General features: G+C 36.0%; 1 protein-coding gene and 1 non-coding gene across 2 annotated transcripts; both read right to left on the minus strand.

Moving 5' to 3' along the window:
* Positions 1 to 741: 741 nt before the first annotated feature.
* On the minus strand, positions 742 to 860 carry LOC138189183 (5S ribosomal RNA). Its single transcript, XR_011175950.1, has one exon. It is a non-coding gene; the product is annotated as a 5S ribosomal RNA (ribosomal RNA).
* A 6,107-nt stretch (positions 861 to 6,967) lies between these two features.
* Positions 6,968 to 14,589, minus strand: LOC138189100 (zinc finger protein Xfin-like). The gene is made up of 3 exons (XM_069131259.1): positions 14,424 to 14,589; positions 14,010 to 14,126; positions 6,968 to 11,298 (listed from the first exon to the last, which is right to left on the minus strand). Exons 1-3 carry the CDS (start codon positions 14,436 to 14,438, stop codon positions 8,551 to 8,553), a joined length of 2,880 nt encoding a protein of 959 aa, XP_068987360.1. The 5' UTR covers positions 14,439 to 14,589; the 3' UTR covers positions 6,968 to 8,550.
* Between the last annotated feature and the right edge of the window lie 2,758 nt (positions 14,590 to 17,347).

A 17,347-nucleotide genomic window follows, 5' to 3' on the forward strand; every position in this document is an offset into this window, starting at 1 on the left:
GTTGGTTGGTAGACAAGTAATATTAACTTTATGCGCATAATTAATTTATGGTGTTACTGGTTTATTTAATCAGCTATGTTATATCCGTTGCTTTCTATGATTTCCATTGCGTTATCATAGAAAGAAACAGAATTTGATTAGGAAAAGAAAACCAAGCTGTTTATGTTTCTTCCACCCAAAAACTTTTACAACGACCAGAACGTACAGTAATTAGTATGGTTTCACCTTCTTTGTCTTTTTAACGTGAAAGTTAATATTCACTTAAACCACGAATGGCATAATGGATTAAACGTATGTAATGAATATTCGGTATCAAGTTTGCTATATGTTAACAAATTTATTATGTCGTCATCCGTGGAATAAAAATTGGAATAAATATAAATAGCCGTTTTGTGCAAACGGCGGCCATAGAGTGTCGAAAATAAAAACTACTGCAGGAATCAGCGCAATAGATGCATAGACAATTGGTGCGTTAAATCTATTGTACAGTTCATGAATTATAGCGCACAGTACTGGTGTATAATGTATAATACATGAAATTACACTTACGTGCTAGACAACAATTTATAAGTAGTACGTGATTCAGCAATAGTCTATTGACTTCCAAACAAGCGTACTTGGATGTATAACGAATAACAACGACATTGACATACGCTGTGATACTAAAAGTATATTCTTAACACGATGTACATGACCATAAATTATTAAAAAAAATAGGAGGAAATGGAAAAAATTAAAAAAAGCCAACACCACACGGAGTTCCCAAGCGGTCACCCATCTAAGTACTATCCGTGCCCTACGTTGCTTAACTTTCGTGATCGGACGAGAACGAGTGCACTCAACGTGGTATGAGAGTTGGCTGAAGTAAGTAGTTTTATTACTTGCTTTTAATATTCAAGAAAAAAGAATATTAAAAAAACAGATGTGTGTAAAAATGAGAAGGATATAATGTATGGTAATAATCGCGTAGTAATAGTAAGAAAACATTTCTTTTTTTCGATGCTTATATTATAGATTGTTAAAAATAGATTATTGAGGAAAGCAAAAAAAAAAAAAAAAAAAAAAAAATTGGAAAAATAAAAAAACCAATACCACACGGAGTTCCCAAGCGGTCAACCATCTAAGTACCATACGTGTCTAGCGTTGCTTAACTTTCGTCATCAGACGAAAACGAGTGCTTTTTTAATTTTAATTATAACGTTTATTGCCCAAAGAAATACACATTTTGTATATAGGGCCTAAAATTCTTACTATATCGAATGCTTTTTCAAGGCAGGCGGCTACTCATTGCTTTGCATTGAGAGCCCACCAGATGTCCGACGCTAGTTTATTTACTGCGTGCAGTGTGGAATGTTTGTGTCGGAAGCCGATTTGATTTTCTGGGATTAGGTTGTTTTTTGTGCTGAAGGAGACTAGGGGGTTGTTTATGACTATTTCGAATACTTTGCTTATGTTGGGTAGGAGGGTTGGGTAGGTTCTTTTTTTATTTTGCACTCGCCTGGTCAGTGCGGCTCAATGTATTTTACGCGTCGATAATTAAGGTTACAGTTTTGTGAGGTATGACATAACAGTTGGCATTTGTGACATTGCGTTATGTAATTTTTTCCGATTTTTCCCCATTTTACCCTAAAGTAATTCAGACGGCTAATTTTTAGTAAGTTACTAATATTGCTATGAGGGGATACTTGGACTATGTAGATTGGGAGCAGTACGTTGTTATCTATTGGTTTTTTGTTGAGATTTTTTTAATTGGATGTCAGACATTTGTAATGCCTGCAACTCTACGAGTATTTCTGTGTCAGAGATATATTATTTACATATGTATATAGGAATATACATAAGTACTGAATTAAAACATAGATAAACATATGATAATGAGTGGACTTGTAGGAAAACTATTTCTTCTTCGATTTCAATGGGTTTTGAATATATCGTAAAGTTTAACATACTGAATAAATTTTTCCCATGTATAAAACCGGCGGTCGGCCTTAGTATCCGAGATATTCGCAAATAACTGTCGAAAGTACTATAGTGTAGTCAGCCTATAGTTGTGTGTCTGATGCAGTGTATGGGTCAGTATTGGTTGCCCAAATCCACCACAAATCTATCTCCTATCTTCTGCTTATAGTAAATATATATTTTTTTTTATTTGATTCTTTACATTCACAATTTGTCCAGTTTGGGCATTTGGTAGAATTTTTTAGCTGTTTGATTATCATTTGGGTGGTTACCCCAGTGGGATACCATCTTCGTGTTTGTTAGGTTGTGTCCTTTGTGAGGTCTGCTGGGTGTTTCCTTTTCAGTCTTCTATCCATGTTTGAGGTGTTGATCATTTCCGCAGCTAGCCGGTTTGGGTGTGTACCTATTCTTTCTTTATATTTTCCTGCGTGTCTGCTAATTTCCTCTTTGACCGTTGGTATTTCCAGGTCCTTCCGTATATCCTCGTTTCTAACGTACCATGGAGCGTTTACTATTGTTCTAAGAATTTTAGCTTGCACTGTCTCTATATTCTTTATATGGCTCTTTGCTGTTGTCCCCCATAGAGTGGTAATCCGTACGTCCAGATTGGTTTTATGATCGTTTTGTATATTTTTAATTTATTTTCTATGCTTAGTTTGGATTTTCGACTTGTTAGCCAATGCATTTGTCTCCTTGCTGTCTGTATTTTGTCTATTATTGATTTAATATGATGTTTCCATGTGAGTCGTGTATCTAAGAAGGAGTCCTAGGTATTTGACTTGCCTTGTTTGTATTATGTGCGTGCCGTTCAGTGTTTGGTGGTATCTGTTTTCGCAGTGTGAATATAATATGGTTGCATTTATCGGGGTTTCCTTTTATTTGTTTATCTTGCAGCCACTTTTCTATTTTCGTGGTATGTTCTTGTAGTAATTTGACTGCTGTTTCTGGGTTAGCGTGCCTGACTAGTACAGCTGTGTAGTCCGCGAATGTCAGTATTTTGCTATTGGTAGTTGTTGGTATGCTGACCGTATATAGTGTGTATAGTATTGGTCCTAAGACGCTTCCTTGCGAAACCCCTGCCATGATATCTTTGAGTTGGGAGTATGTGTCCTTGATTTTTATTACGAAAATTCTGCTGCTTAAGTAAGATTTTATTAAATGGTATATCTGTTCCGGGAATTGTTTCCTGATTGTTTGTAGTAGGCATTTTTTTTGGTTTATTTTGTCAAATGCTTTCTCTATGTCCATAAAGAGGGCTGTGCACTATTGATTGTTTTCTAATGCTAGTATTATTTCGATAATGAGTCTGTTACGGCTGTTCGAGGAGAGACGTGGTCGCGAGGAAAACGCGTCAGTGAGAGGCGTAAATTCTCGCTACGATTCTGTTAATCGACGCCGCGAAATAGTCGTTCCCCTGTTTCGATTAAGATAACAGAGGTGGTTCAATGAACTTAACACTGTATTAACAGGTTAACATAAAATACTATATTTGACAATAATATGATGAATACGCCACAAATAGTTTAACATTGAATACAGTAAATATGTTACAAAAAGTTGACCCGACTTTACGATATCTCTCAATGAATTCGTTAGACTATGCGTCTTTGATTTTACTTGTCAGACCTCTCGATGTATAACGTTTGACTCGTCAGAAGAGACTGATTGCCCTTCGATCATTTCTTTGTCTTTTCTGGGAGACGACCCCCACTACGTTCGAGTCACGCCACCGTTCGCGCCTATGATCACGTATGCCATCTTCTTGTGTGGAAAAGTAACGGACCAAAATCGACGTTTCTAGATCTCGCTGCTTGGTGACAACTATGCGCTCGACGATACATTGTATATGTTCCGTCAGGCAGATAAGACGATCTGCTTGCGACACTGTAGGACCGCGAGGGACGGTTAGAAATACAGCCTGTTGTAAGCCTCGTGGCTTAACAGAACCTGTGCATTTGCTGTATAGTGGAGTGTTTGTTTTGACACGCTGAAAACAGCAGCCTGGAACTCAAACGGCCTACTACAACGGGCCCTAGAAACTAAAACATTCCTATATAACAAAAGTATAGACATATTACTTGTTTCAGAAACACACTTCACTCCAAAAAGCTACATGAAAATATCATACTACACCATATATAATACCAAACACCCCTCAGGAAAAGCACACGGAGGGACCGCAGTGATAATAAGAAACGATATAAAACATCACTTACACAGCCAAGTAAGAAAGGAATATACCCAAGCAACCACCGTTACAGTACAAATTAACAGCAACCACTTTCAGTTGTCAGCAGTATATGTACTACCGCGATACAAAGTGACAACACAAATGTGAGAAAAGTACTTTCGACACTTAGGTGACAAGTATATCGCAGCGGGAGACTACAATGCAAAGCACACGCTATGGGGATGCCGACATACTAGCCGACAGACCTGAGCAAAATACCTGACCTACCTGATTTTGTAGTTACAAAGGGACTACACGCAAATAAACTAAAAATAACACCCAGCCTAGAGCTTAGTTCCGATCATACACTCATAATAATTACATACAGAAACAAACCAATACATTATAGCAATCCAGAGACGCTATGCAATAAAATCACCAAATGGCAAACATTTAAAGAAATAATCGAGAGCAAAATCAACTGCAACATCCCGTTGAAAACACCTGAACACATTGAGCAGGCAGTAGCAACTATGACAGAAACAATACAGGAAGCAGCGTGGGCAACCACCACCCATGAATCAAATAGCAGGCAATCAAAAATTATTCCACAGGACATGCTAGATAAAATCAGGGAAAAAAGAAAAGCGAAAGCAAAATGGCAAAAACAAAGAACACGAGAAAACAAGAAAAACCTAAATAAACTTACAAAGGAATTAAAGAATAAAATAAGGGAACATCATAATAACGAATTCTCAAAATTCATCGAATTACTATCCGCGCATGAGAATATCAACTACTCCCTATGGAAAGTCACTAACAAAGTTAAGAAAACAATAAAATCAATTCCAGCAATCAGAAAAATGGACAACACATGGGCCAGAAGCAACGAAGAGCAGGCAGAAGAATTTTCGAAGCACCTACAAAATATATTTTCACCGTACGAAATTAATAACAGCATCCCCAGATGGCAAACAAATGAAGAAGTGGAAAATGCAATACAACTGATAAACGTTGCACCATACTCAGCACAACAGCGCAGGAAGTTACAAACTTAATTAAGGCAACAAAGACAAGTAAAGCACCAGGAATCGACCTAATCAATGGCAAAATCTTGAGAAACCTTCCGCCAAAAGCGATACAACTAATCACGATAATTTACAATGCAATATTAAGATTCCAATACTATCCTAAACTATGGAAACTAGTACAGATCATAATGTTACCTAAACCAGGCAAAGACCCACACCAAACAGCATCTTACAGATCAATATCACCACTTCCCGTGTTTTCCAAAATAATAGAAAAAATAATTTACGCTCGCTTAAAACCAATAATACAGAAGGAAAAATTAATACCAGATAACCAATTTGGATTCAGAAACAAACACTCCACGATAGAGCAAATGCACATGCTCACTAATGAAATAATACTAGCATTAGAAAACAAACAATACACAGCCCTCTTTATGGACATCGAGAAAGCATTTGACAAAATAAACCACGAAAATCTACTTTAATCAATCAGAATACAATTCCCGGAACAGATATACCATTTAATAAAATCTTATTTAAGCAGCAGAACCTTCGTAGTAAAAATTAAGGACACATACTGCGAAGTCAAAGACATCATGGTAGGGGTTCGGCAAGGAAGCGTCTTAGGACCAATACTATACACACTATATACGGTCAGCATACCAACAACTACCAATAGCAAAATACTGACATTCGCGGACTACACAACTGTACTAGTCAGGCACGCTAACCCAGAAACAGCAGTCAAATTACTACAAGAACATACCACGAAAACAGAAAAGTGGCTGCAAGATAAACAAATAAAAGGAAACCCCGATAAATGCAACCATATTATATTCACACTGCGAAAACAGATACCACCAAACACTGAACGGCACGCACATAATACAAACAAGGCAAGTCAAATACCTAGGACTCCTTCTTAGATACACGACTCACATGGAAACATCATATTAAATCAATAATAGACAAAATACAGACAGCAAGGAGACAAATGCATTGGCTAACAAGTCGAAAATCCAAACTAAGCATAGAAAATAAATTAAAAATATACAAAATGATCATAAAACCAATCTGGACGTACGGAATACCACTATGGGGGACAGCAGCAAAGAGCCATATAAACAAAATAGAGACAATTCAAGCTAAAATTCTTAGAACAATTGTAAACGCCCCATGGTACGTTAGAAACGAGGATATACGGAAGAACCTGGAAATACCAACGGTCAAAGAGGAGATTAGCAGATGCGCAAGAAGGTACAGAGGAAAGAATAGCAACGCACCCGAACCGGCTGGCAGTGGAAACGATCAACACATCAAGCATAGAAAGAAGACTAAAAAGGAAACACCCAACAGATCTCACAAAGGATATAACCTAACAAACACGAAGATGGTACCCTGCTGGGGGTAGCAACCCACATGATAATCAAACAAGCCACAAAATTCTACCAAATGTCCAAATCGGACAAATTGTGAATGTAAACAACTTAATAAAAAAAAAAATTTTTTTCTTGTTGATGGTTCAACAAAAACGTAGCTTCAATCTTGTAATTAACGTTGCTTGTACAAAACGTTTCGACTCAAAGTGCCGTATACAATGGTACCAGTTCACCCTATTTCGAGTCCTGAGTATACAAAGACATAATTTTAACTTCATGTCGCGTCTTTTAATTAACGCGAGTCATACACGTTTCGAATGCGAGAGTGTTGGTTCGTACAGCAACAAAGGTTGTACGAATTTCGTAGTTTACACGGGGAAAGAATTTACATTATTTTCTAGAAAATGTAATTTATTCAAGAATACTTACACTTTTGAAAACAGTACATATCGTACTACTAAGATCTACAAGTTTCCCGAGCAATCTATTAAGTTTACCAGCTTTCTAATTTTTAGAAAATGCAAATGTTAGCTCCTATAACTGCTCAACTGTTCGTTTTATTGTACGGCAGAACCGGTGAAAGCTCTTAAAAATATTTCATTTTCTCGCTGTGAAGCAACCAATTTATTCGATTACGCGCTGCAACTATTCTGTGATATAAATGTCAATTCTTATTTCTTTATAGAAATTCTAATACGACAATTTTCATTCGTGCTTTCATAGCGATACATATCGTTCTTGGTCTCGTGTTCCTCTCGATTATCGTATCGTACGACCTACACTGTGATGGAAATTGAAATATTTATTTACTGAATATTTAACGTAATAGTTTAATTGCACATTACAAAGCATTATCGTTCCCGTACAATTATCATTCGATGTCGTTAATCGATAGCTGGGTAAGTAAATATATCATCTCACAATGAAAATTGTAATTACGATCCATATTTAAATTAGTCATCTGTCAAATATGAAACTTATCATATAATCATTCCACGTGTGACAAACGAAATGAATTTTTTTTTAATCTCAATATCAGATTCATTAATAGATTTGTTCATTTTTCAACGGATGTTATAATTATTATACCGAGCGGACGTTTAAACGAATAATTATAGCGAATAAACATTGCAATAGAAGAAAAATGACGAATATCAGGCCAATTAAGAAAAGAAATTGCAACATTTACTTACCCTCGCTTCACTTATTTTCTAACTTCTTCAAACATTTACGTTGACCAAAAACAATTTATAAAATATGAAGATCCGCAAACGCGCACGTCGAACGAAAAATTCCCTTTAACAAAAAATTTTACAATAATGAAATAGGGTAGTGATCAACGTACTTGATAAAATACACACGCACGCACGCATGCACGCGCGCACACACACACATATACGTATATGAAAGCACATACATATAACGCGTTCAAAGAAAAGCAGACAAATTTATTACTCGATATATCATAATTTTCATTAAGCTGTTTCAAGCGGCACTTAGTAAACGATACGATAACGCGATTAGATCTCTTTATTTTTTATGGGAACAAAGCAATGTATATTAAATAAAGTTAGAGACAGTATGGAATATCTAGTTCACTCGCTTTCTGGCTGGTCGTCTAGCCTAGAATGCTTGACATATTCTGCTTCAACAAACTGAGACCATCGCAAACAATGAACAGGAAGCGCCTAAGGCTGACACCCAAACTTCACTCAATGCTCGATGTTTGAGCCGAGCGCAGTTCGTACTAGGTCAGAAGCGTTGATTTGTCTTGTAAAGTATATTTCAACAAATATCGATACATTTCATGCGTGTCATGACTTAAAGGACACTTTGAAATCATTTGCTTCGTATGTGTGTGTGTACTTGACGTGTTTATTGTACGTCTCAATCTAGGCCGATTCTTCGGTATAGTACCGTGAAAATTGATTTTGAAACGATCTATAAATCGAAGAATTAAATATTCTCTATGCTTTTATTTTATGATTATCTTAATTTATCCAAAAAATCATGAACACATGCGAAAAGTCTGATCCGATGTATCGCGGTCGCGCGCCTTGTCAACGGGCGAATCGTGCGAATGAACGTGTAGCTTATGTGCGTGGAGATGTGATTCGTAGCTGAAGCCTTCGTTACAAGTATCGCATTTGTAAGGGTACAATTTCCATGGTTCGTCCGGATAATGCTGCAACTTGTTGTGATGATAAAGCTTGTACATTCCTTCAAACGACTTATCACATATTGCGCATAAAAAATCATTGCCCTTGTAATAATACGTGTTATGCTCGACTAAACGTTCGTAGGATTCGAATAACAAATGGCATATACTACAGATCGGTTTATCTTGCACAGCGCAATCGGAATTCAGCACTAACCTAGAATCTTGCCCAATATGCAAGTGTCGTTCGTGAATTTGAAGACTCTGTTTCTTAACAAATCCTTGATTGCAGAACTTACAAAAGAATTTGTAGTTCACCGAACACGAAGGCGCATGAGTAGCAAGCATGTGAAACTGTAAGAATCTTTTAGTGGAAAACATCGTGTTACAAACGTTACACTTTTCTGTGGCTGTTTGGCGATAGGTGCGCTCGTGTATGCACAAATTTTTAAATGTTTGGAATTGTGTTCCACAAGTAGTGCAAGGAAACTTTGTTCTGTTCATCTTGTCCGCTTGGTGACCCTTTACACGTGCAATCCCATTAAGTAACCTTCTGTGTTTTGCAGCTGTATCGAATGACGAAGAGAAAGTGTCATCCGTAATAAGCGTACTCGGAGTCAAATAATTTTTCAAAGATCTTGTCGTCCCACCCGAAACATCCGACATTTGTTTCAAATCAGGTGACTGTACTATGCCGAGTTCCATGTCACTTGGTTCTTTCAAGGACCGAGACAAATGGTTTACACGAGGTACACGTTGTTTATTTCCTAACGCTTTCATTCGACGACATACATTCTCGTGTTGTTTCAAACATGAGTATAGCCAAAATCGTTTGCGACAACCTTTGCATTTGTGTTGTTTCTTGAATGCGTTGCAATTTATTTCAACATCAATCGGTGGAGCGTCCTTTTTTGATCTTATGGTCTTCAAACAATGCAAAATCATGTGCCGCTTCAACAATGCCGACGTGTCAAACTTCTCATAACACACGCAACATTCCCTTCGTTTAAACACAATATGCTGACGTAGATAGTGAGTTAGTAACTTATTCATGGACGTGTAACGCGCGTTGCATATGCTCGAAATGTAAATCGTGTGGAACAATTTCATGTGCTCGCGCAGGTTCTCCTTCGAAGAAAACGATTTTTTACAAATATGACATTGAATTATTTTCTGCTGACAGACTTCAAAGTTCTTCTGAAATTCAACCGATTCTCGTTGAGGTACGATTAATCTATCAGCGGAAGATTTTACAAATTCATTGAATCGCTTTGACGCAATCGTGTCAGCTTTCAAAGGCAAGTTACATGTCGAGCTTGTTTCACGAAAACCTTCAAATTCCTTTTTCACATTTATCGATACTGCTTGTTTGAAAGCGTCTTCGTTTTCGTCTTCGTCTTCGTTTGACACAAAACTAGTAGACTCCAAGAATTTGTCGCATTTCTCCAAGCGGACTACACATCCTTTACACTCCAATAAATCGTAAGAATCATATAAAGAAGAAGAACGTCTTTTCACTGGCCTAAGGTTGTAAGACATATTGCGCAAGGTATTAGAGCTTTCGGATTCAGCTTTTATTTCGTTCCTTAATAAAGATATCATTGTTTTTAAATTCACATGATCTTGAACAAATGATCTTTTCCTAACAGGAGATTCGCTTCGCTTAACAGAAGTAGACATCTGAATAACTTCTGCAGCCGTTGATGTCTTGTTACTAAATGTCTCATGCGTTGAAGTTGGAACAATAGTCGCAGCAACAGGAATATTCTCCGTATCGATAACTTTTTTCAGGCTAACCCATTTGTCATTCGGTTTGTCTTTGTACGGCGATATGAAGTTCATCCTTTTCGAAGGTGTACCACGCGAATCGTTTAGCCATTTCGGATGCGTAGACTTGATCTTGCTGCTCGAATCCTTGGTGGATGTATTGTTTGAACCATTAGATAGTTTCAAAGATATGTTTATTGAGCTATTTACGTTTTTTGTGCAGGGGCTGTGTGAAGTATTTGATTCTGCCATGACTATACTATCCGAATGATTCGACTTTCCTAACGATTCAGGAGATGTTTTCGTGATTTTGCTTTCACCAGAAAATATTGCGTTCCCATGCACATGGAATAAATGAGATTGAAGATGTCTTTTATAGGAAAACATTCGGTTACAAAAATTACATCTATATCCAGACAATTTTTTCATATAACATTGCTTCTTTAAATGACGTATTAACGAACTATGCATAGTGAAGATCGCAGTGCAATTATTACACTTAAATACATTACAGCTATATAATTTATTATGCAGTCCCAATAAATGTTCAGCTTGAAAAGTTAACAAACAAACATTGCAACTTATTCTGTTGTTTGAAGGTACTTTACGTTTACTTTTTCGTTTATCAGGATCCGATTTGTTATTTTCTAAATACGTACTTTCTTGAGGAAACGCGGATTCTTCATTTTTACAATAAACGTCGTCCGAAGATTCACCTTTAAACGTCGCTGTTTCATTTTTATTCCCTGTATTCGTATCAACTGGCGACAAATCGTCGCAGATCTCTGGATCGATTGGCTCTTCTTTTATTGTTATTGCATATTCAGGAGGCTGAAAAAAATATACAAACCTAATGTAACATCCTAAGAAAGGAAAAATCTATGAAACAGTCCTAGTCTAGTAATTGAAGTCAATCGTGCCATGAATATCATGGGTAGGATAGAAAGCTACGTATAGAGCTACAGAACTAGATACTAGAAAGAACGGTTTATGACGCCATGTTTATGAGTTAGTCAGGTTCTACCATTAAAAACATGAAATATATAACTGCACAAATCCAGAATACTACATACGTAAGAAGAGAGGTGTAAATTTTGTGTAAATTTACGGCTCCATTAAAATTACTAAGAAACTTTTCCTCAACTCCTAACATTTACCCTAGGACAGGGCCGATCGATATTTTCAAACTATTGTGTAGTGAAGTCGACTATATTCAACTCTCAATTATATTCAAATGTAAGAAAAATCAGATTCGCAAACAATACTTTTAGCATGGTTGTTTAACGTTATTTCATGAACGTATTCTTCCAGGTAACAAATTGGTACAAAGCAACGAGCGGTCCTTCTACATGTTTAGCAAATTGTATATTATAAATGAGAAATAAAATGTACGACAGAGTAACAAACACCATGCAAAACGCTAAAAAATCCATATCATTTGAAAATATAAAAAAACAACTCAAAATGTTTACAAAAATCACCATGAATTGTTTAAAATGAAAATATTTGTATCGAATTCGGTGGAAAATATTGTGGAATCAATTGCGATCAGTAACCGGTGTGAGAAACAGTCAATGGTAGTACCTGGTCAAACAGAAAGAAAACGTGACTGTCAACGGTGCTTACATACGCTGAAACACTGATGCGACGAACGCATCAACGTTTTCTGTTCTTTCATGATGTATATTGGCTTGCATAGATGCAGAAAGTAATACATTTTCTTAATTGGTAAGCAAAACCAATGGGTATATATTAAGTATATATTGATATACGGATGTCATTTCATCAGACTCTGGAGTCGATGCGTGGCGTCATTACGATACGTTTCAGCTTGTACAGGCTGCTTAACGAATTTTCTACGCTAGACTATACTGGAACTACTGTCCCGATGCTGTTCGGGCAGTAAGGGACATATGCAAAATTCCTCCCTTTCACTATGTTGCCAATTTGTGTAAGAATATATATACACGCAGGCACACGCACACGCACACGCACACGAATGCAAACGTGTATCTGTGCCTTGTTATAACTGTGTGCGGAAAAATTTTGTATATGAACTCACAGCAGCAATATTTTTCATAACGCATACACAAATTCAAACCTGGGCATAAGGGTACACGAGCGTTAAAACAGACATACGTTTCACAGTCATTTCGTACGTACGTAGAAGTCACGGCATACGAGCGTTGCCTGTTTTGCAGAGTTGGCGTCGAAGCGCTAAATTTCTAGTTCTCAAAAATAGCGATTGTTCTTGACTGTGGCGTAAACCATGCTTAACGGAACGTTCGCGACATTGTGTTGTACAACTCCAATAATATTTCTTTTTAATCTGAATCGATATCGAAGTGCGTTAAAAACTGTAAATAATTTGATTCATACAAATGATTTTTGCAATAACAAATGATTTATAATAAACAAATCTAAAAATCCTTGCACAAAATAGAAAAGTTCTCATTCCGATACAACTATTCGTTATAAAATAATCGCTGGACATACATAAAAAATACGTACTCATCGAACTGATAACGAATAACTAACGATACGTCCGCGTGACCTGCTCTATTTAAGGTTATACGATACAAAGCATGCCTCAGCTGAATCCAATACCCGTACTTATATAAATACATCAGTGAAAAGGTAACGCACGTTGCCAATGATGAACGTTCCTGGTACATGTGTGAGTTTTAATCTATTATACGGCAATATATTTTTTACAACTTACGTTGTTTCAACGCTCGTATGCTTCGACGCTTGTATGCTTGAACGCATTAATATGATAAAAATCTTATCTGTAACATGCATCTTTCTTATTAATTCACTTCGTATCGTACGAATAAATAGATAACATTTCACGATAGATCAGTGATTTACGTTAATATTACATAAAACATATTTATATATGTATAAATATCAATTTTATATTCTACAAGCCTAGGAAAATTAATAACAAATGATAATAGCACAAATGGTAAACATAATCAGTATACTAAATATTAACATATTAATGAAAATCATTTGTAATTCAATATTTCCACCTTTATAAAATAAAATATGTAAATGAAATTTAATTGTAAAATAATCACATTCGTATAAACTCATTACTCTACAACGGAGCAATTAAATATTACATTGATAACAATAATAAGCAAGGTTGCATCGATGCTAGACATTCTGCATTACTTTAGTATTTTTAATCCATGTATTATTATCGAGCCATAATTATATAAAGCATAGACGCAAGAGATCATAGCGCGTTGGCCAAAGTAATCTTACAATTGACGGATACATTATACAAAATTTTATGTATCATGGTGGAAATTCCGTTTAATTCGACAATTAAATTTCATTTCTATTACAAATCACAAGTTTGCGTCACAACGGCCAAAGAAGCAAATCTTATTTTGTCATATTGAAATAGTTAAAGAAAGTGGTACATAAACATTAGCTTAATATGTTATATTAAACAAGATTTATAGAAACAAAATATATTATTCAATACGGTCAAAGTTCTCTTATCGAATGATGTTTCAAAAGGTACTTACGTCCATTTTGTTGTCCAATTTTATATCCATGGAGATTGCATCAACGGGGCGTACGTAAACTAACACTCGAGCTATTTGCTTTATGAAATTATTATTATTATTAGACAAACTGTTTGCCTGTGCACAAAGAAAATCTATGATTAGTGAGTAGTAGACTTTAATAATATCTTCAAAGAACAATTCGCGTTGTCCTTAAAATATGTCATAACTGCGCGATAACAGTAGCAACTTGTAAATGAATATAGAAATTGTATGAAATACAGTTATCAAATATATTTAACAAAACTGTAATTATTTAATAAAAAATCGTGAAATCAATGAAAAGCAGAAGACAATGGAAGATATTTCAGGTTAACGTCTTATACATGATCTTAAAAGTTGTTCACACTCATTTATTATTCACTTATTATTCACTTGCATCCAGAACATGTTTTCTTTTGTTAATAGTTCGCGTCAAGATAGAATGTAAATTTTTTTTATGCACATATACACATGCACAGAGAGAGAAAATACCGTTCAAACTCGGACACCACCATAAGCAGTACTGTGGGCATTAAAATGGCATCCCCCACTAGTAGCAAACATGCCGCTCAGTTCAGACAGATTCACGTGGCTACAGCGCATGCGTGTTACTGAGTAGATGTTCTGACTAACTTCACGTTATGTCCAATATAATTTTCTTGTTCACTTTTCTATATAAACTCGCGTTATATATGTATGTATATCTGTGTATCTAAGAAGCAACATCAACACACGTCAATGAATATCTGATTATTCGTGAATCAGAAGTATTGTAAGCATCGCATTCGTATACACAGCTTAGTAAACTCCAGTAGAGGGGGTAATGTTCTTAATATTCGGAAATGTGCTTTACAAATCGGCCGTTAGTCGTAACGCTGGCATTGATTTGTTAACACCATTGTTTGCATTATCACTGAAGGTAAAGAATATAAACTAAACTGCTTTCCATAATTTTCATCAATATACTTAAAGTATACATACAGTATTTCACGTGATACAAAAGAATGTTGTTTAAATAAATGTAGTTTTACATAATGGGGGGGGGGGCTAAGGTTGATTCGTACAAAAAAGGCATATTTTTGTAAATTTTTTGTGACGACACAGTTAAAATTTCTTTATTAAAATCAATAGTACATTAAAGTATGACATTCGAAGAATATTGTATAAAATTTTCAGAGAGAAATATTAAAAAATACGGCAATGGCAGCAATTATTCGGACGTGTCTCGGAAAAAAGTAGAACTGCGGTGTTCCTCATAACTTGGTGCTGGATCATCTGAAATCAGAAAATCAAAGTTCATTCGTTAAGCAACAATTTTCCCCAGGTAACGCTGGGAGGGTTTTTCGAAAATTCAATTTTTCACTTTTTTGGAACACTTTGAAGGGAAAAATGCGATTTTTTTGCGAAAAAGTCGGCTAATTTGTTATAGTAAAATAAAAATAATTAACAAATTTAAAAGAACTCTCCAGCGTTACCTTGTAAATTATGTACGAAAATAGTGTTCGAAATTTCAAAAGGAGCTGTGCAGTAGTTTTGAAGTTATGAGAAGCACCGACTTTGAAAACCTGAGTTGTGGGGAAAACGCTTTAAAGTTTTAAACACTAATAAATCTGGTATAAAAAATTCATAAGCGAATTTTATCGGCTTACCTCACACTGAATCATCAATGCCAGGTCCATAAAGGATGTTGCTATCATCCATGATGTCTAAAACATCTTTTTGCTCATGTCTACGACGAATCCTACCTTCTTTAGTTTGTCTTTCAGCTTCCTGCTCTGCTCGGCTTATACGTATGGAGTCAGTTGATCGCGCCCAGTCATGAGCGCTTGATCCACTACTGATTCCCATGTCTTGCATGAAGGTTAGTAAAGCAAAAGAACCTTCATTGAAGACACTGGCTGCCACATAAGCTGTAATTTCAACGATGACAGAGACGGAACATTTGTAATCTGTTTACAGCATTCGCACGACACTTTGATGTTAAATCCAAGGCCTTCTTTCTTAGTCGAATGAAAATTTACTTTTCCATCACATTTCACACACTTCACTAGCGTAACAATTGTTGAAAAGACTAATAAAAAATCAATTATCCTATAATGTTTTTCAAGATCCTCCGTAACTTGATCTTCAACGGTCACTTTTATTTTTTTAGCTGACGCGCTACTTGTTGAAATGCCTTCGTTTTTTGTTTTTGGGGAGGTACAATTCTATTTCTAGGTCGATATAATCTCGAACCAGCTGATTGTCTATCAGATCTTATAATTTTTTTAGGCATTTTAGTAATAATTTAACACAAAACTTAATGAAAACGGAGCCAAAATGATGCGAAAATAGGAACGCACGTGTACGTCTGCTACACTAAATTTTATACTCTACACTGACAAAATATACAGTACAGCTATTATATAGAGAGCGAAACATCTGCCAGGTAACAATAGCACGCTCAGGTCGGGTAGGTTTTAAAATCCAACATGTATAAAAATACTCGTAACTTCGTCAATTTTGCTCCAATCGACTTGAAATTTTGACACAATATTCTTAAGATATTATGCATTCAATTAAAAAAATAAAAAAAGAATGCAAAAAAAAAATTTTAATACCTTATCCCCCCTCCCCATAATACAATACAGTTTAATTATAAATAGCGAAGTCTAACAAATCGATTCAAGTCCCTTACTCGAGAAATATTTTCTGGCCAGTAGGAGTCTTACTCACTCTAATGGAAATCTTAAATTTGTGTATACAAACATGGCAAATATGTGCATACATACACATGCGCGTGCACACACACATGTATTTACTGTTGTCTCTGTCAAAGGTTTATGAGATACCACTGGTTGTTACGTCGGGCGACACACTACCTAGACCAGGCCACACACCGCGAGCCAGACGGGAACCAGATGTCCGCTCATCCTTACTGCGTACCCTCAATAGTCTTAAGGACCCATCATAAATCTCAGTAATTTGCTAGCTAAGATCTTTCAGACCGAACAAATATCTTTGTTTCTAAATCATTTTCTAAAGATTATTGTCTACTACTACTTGTCTACTACTGTTCCCGCTAGCATTTTTTATCGAGGGCGGCTAAGACCCTTCCTAGTCCACCAACCTTCGTTTATCCAATCAGAAGCAATGTCTACTGCCCTCACTTTCCTAACCAAAAATGTCATGAACAAATCCGATGGTCCCGTGCGCTAGACACACCCATCGCTAGCTTTCCTCCCACACAGCATCGGCACTGTAACTTACTTATTCTGCAAACGTTAGAATAGTCAACAAGTCATTACCGGGTTACTCTCATCAAATCAATCATTTAC

This window comes from Bombus flavifrons, chromosome 18, assembly GCF_040668555.2.
Source record: "Bombus flavifrons isolate JBK064 chromosome 18, iyBomFlav1_principal, whole genome shotgun sequence".
NCBI classification, from domain to species: domain Eukaryota; kingdom Metazoa; phylum Arthropoda; class Insecta; order Hymenoptera; family Apidae; genus Bombus; species Bombus flavifrons.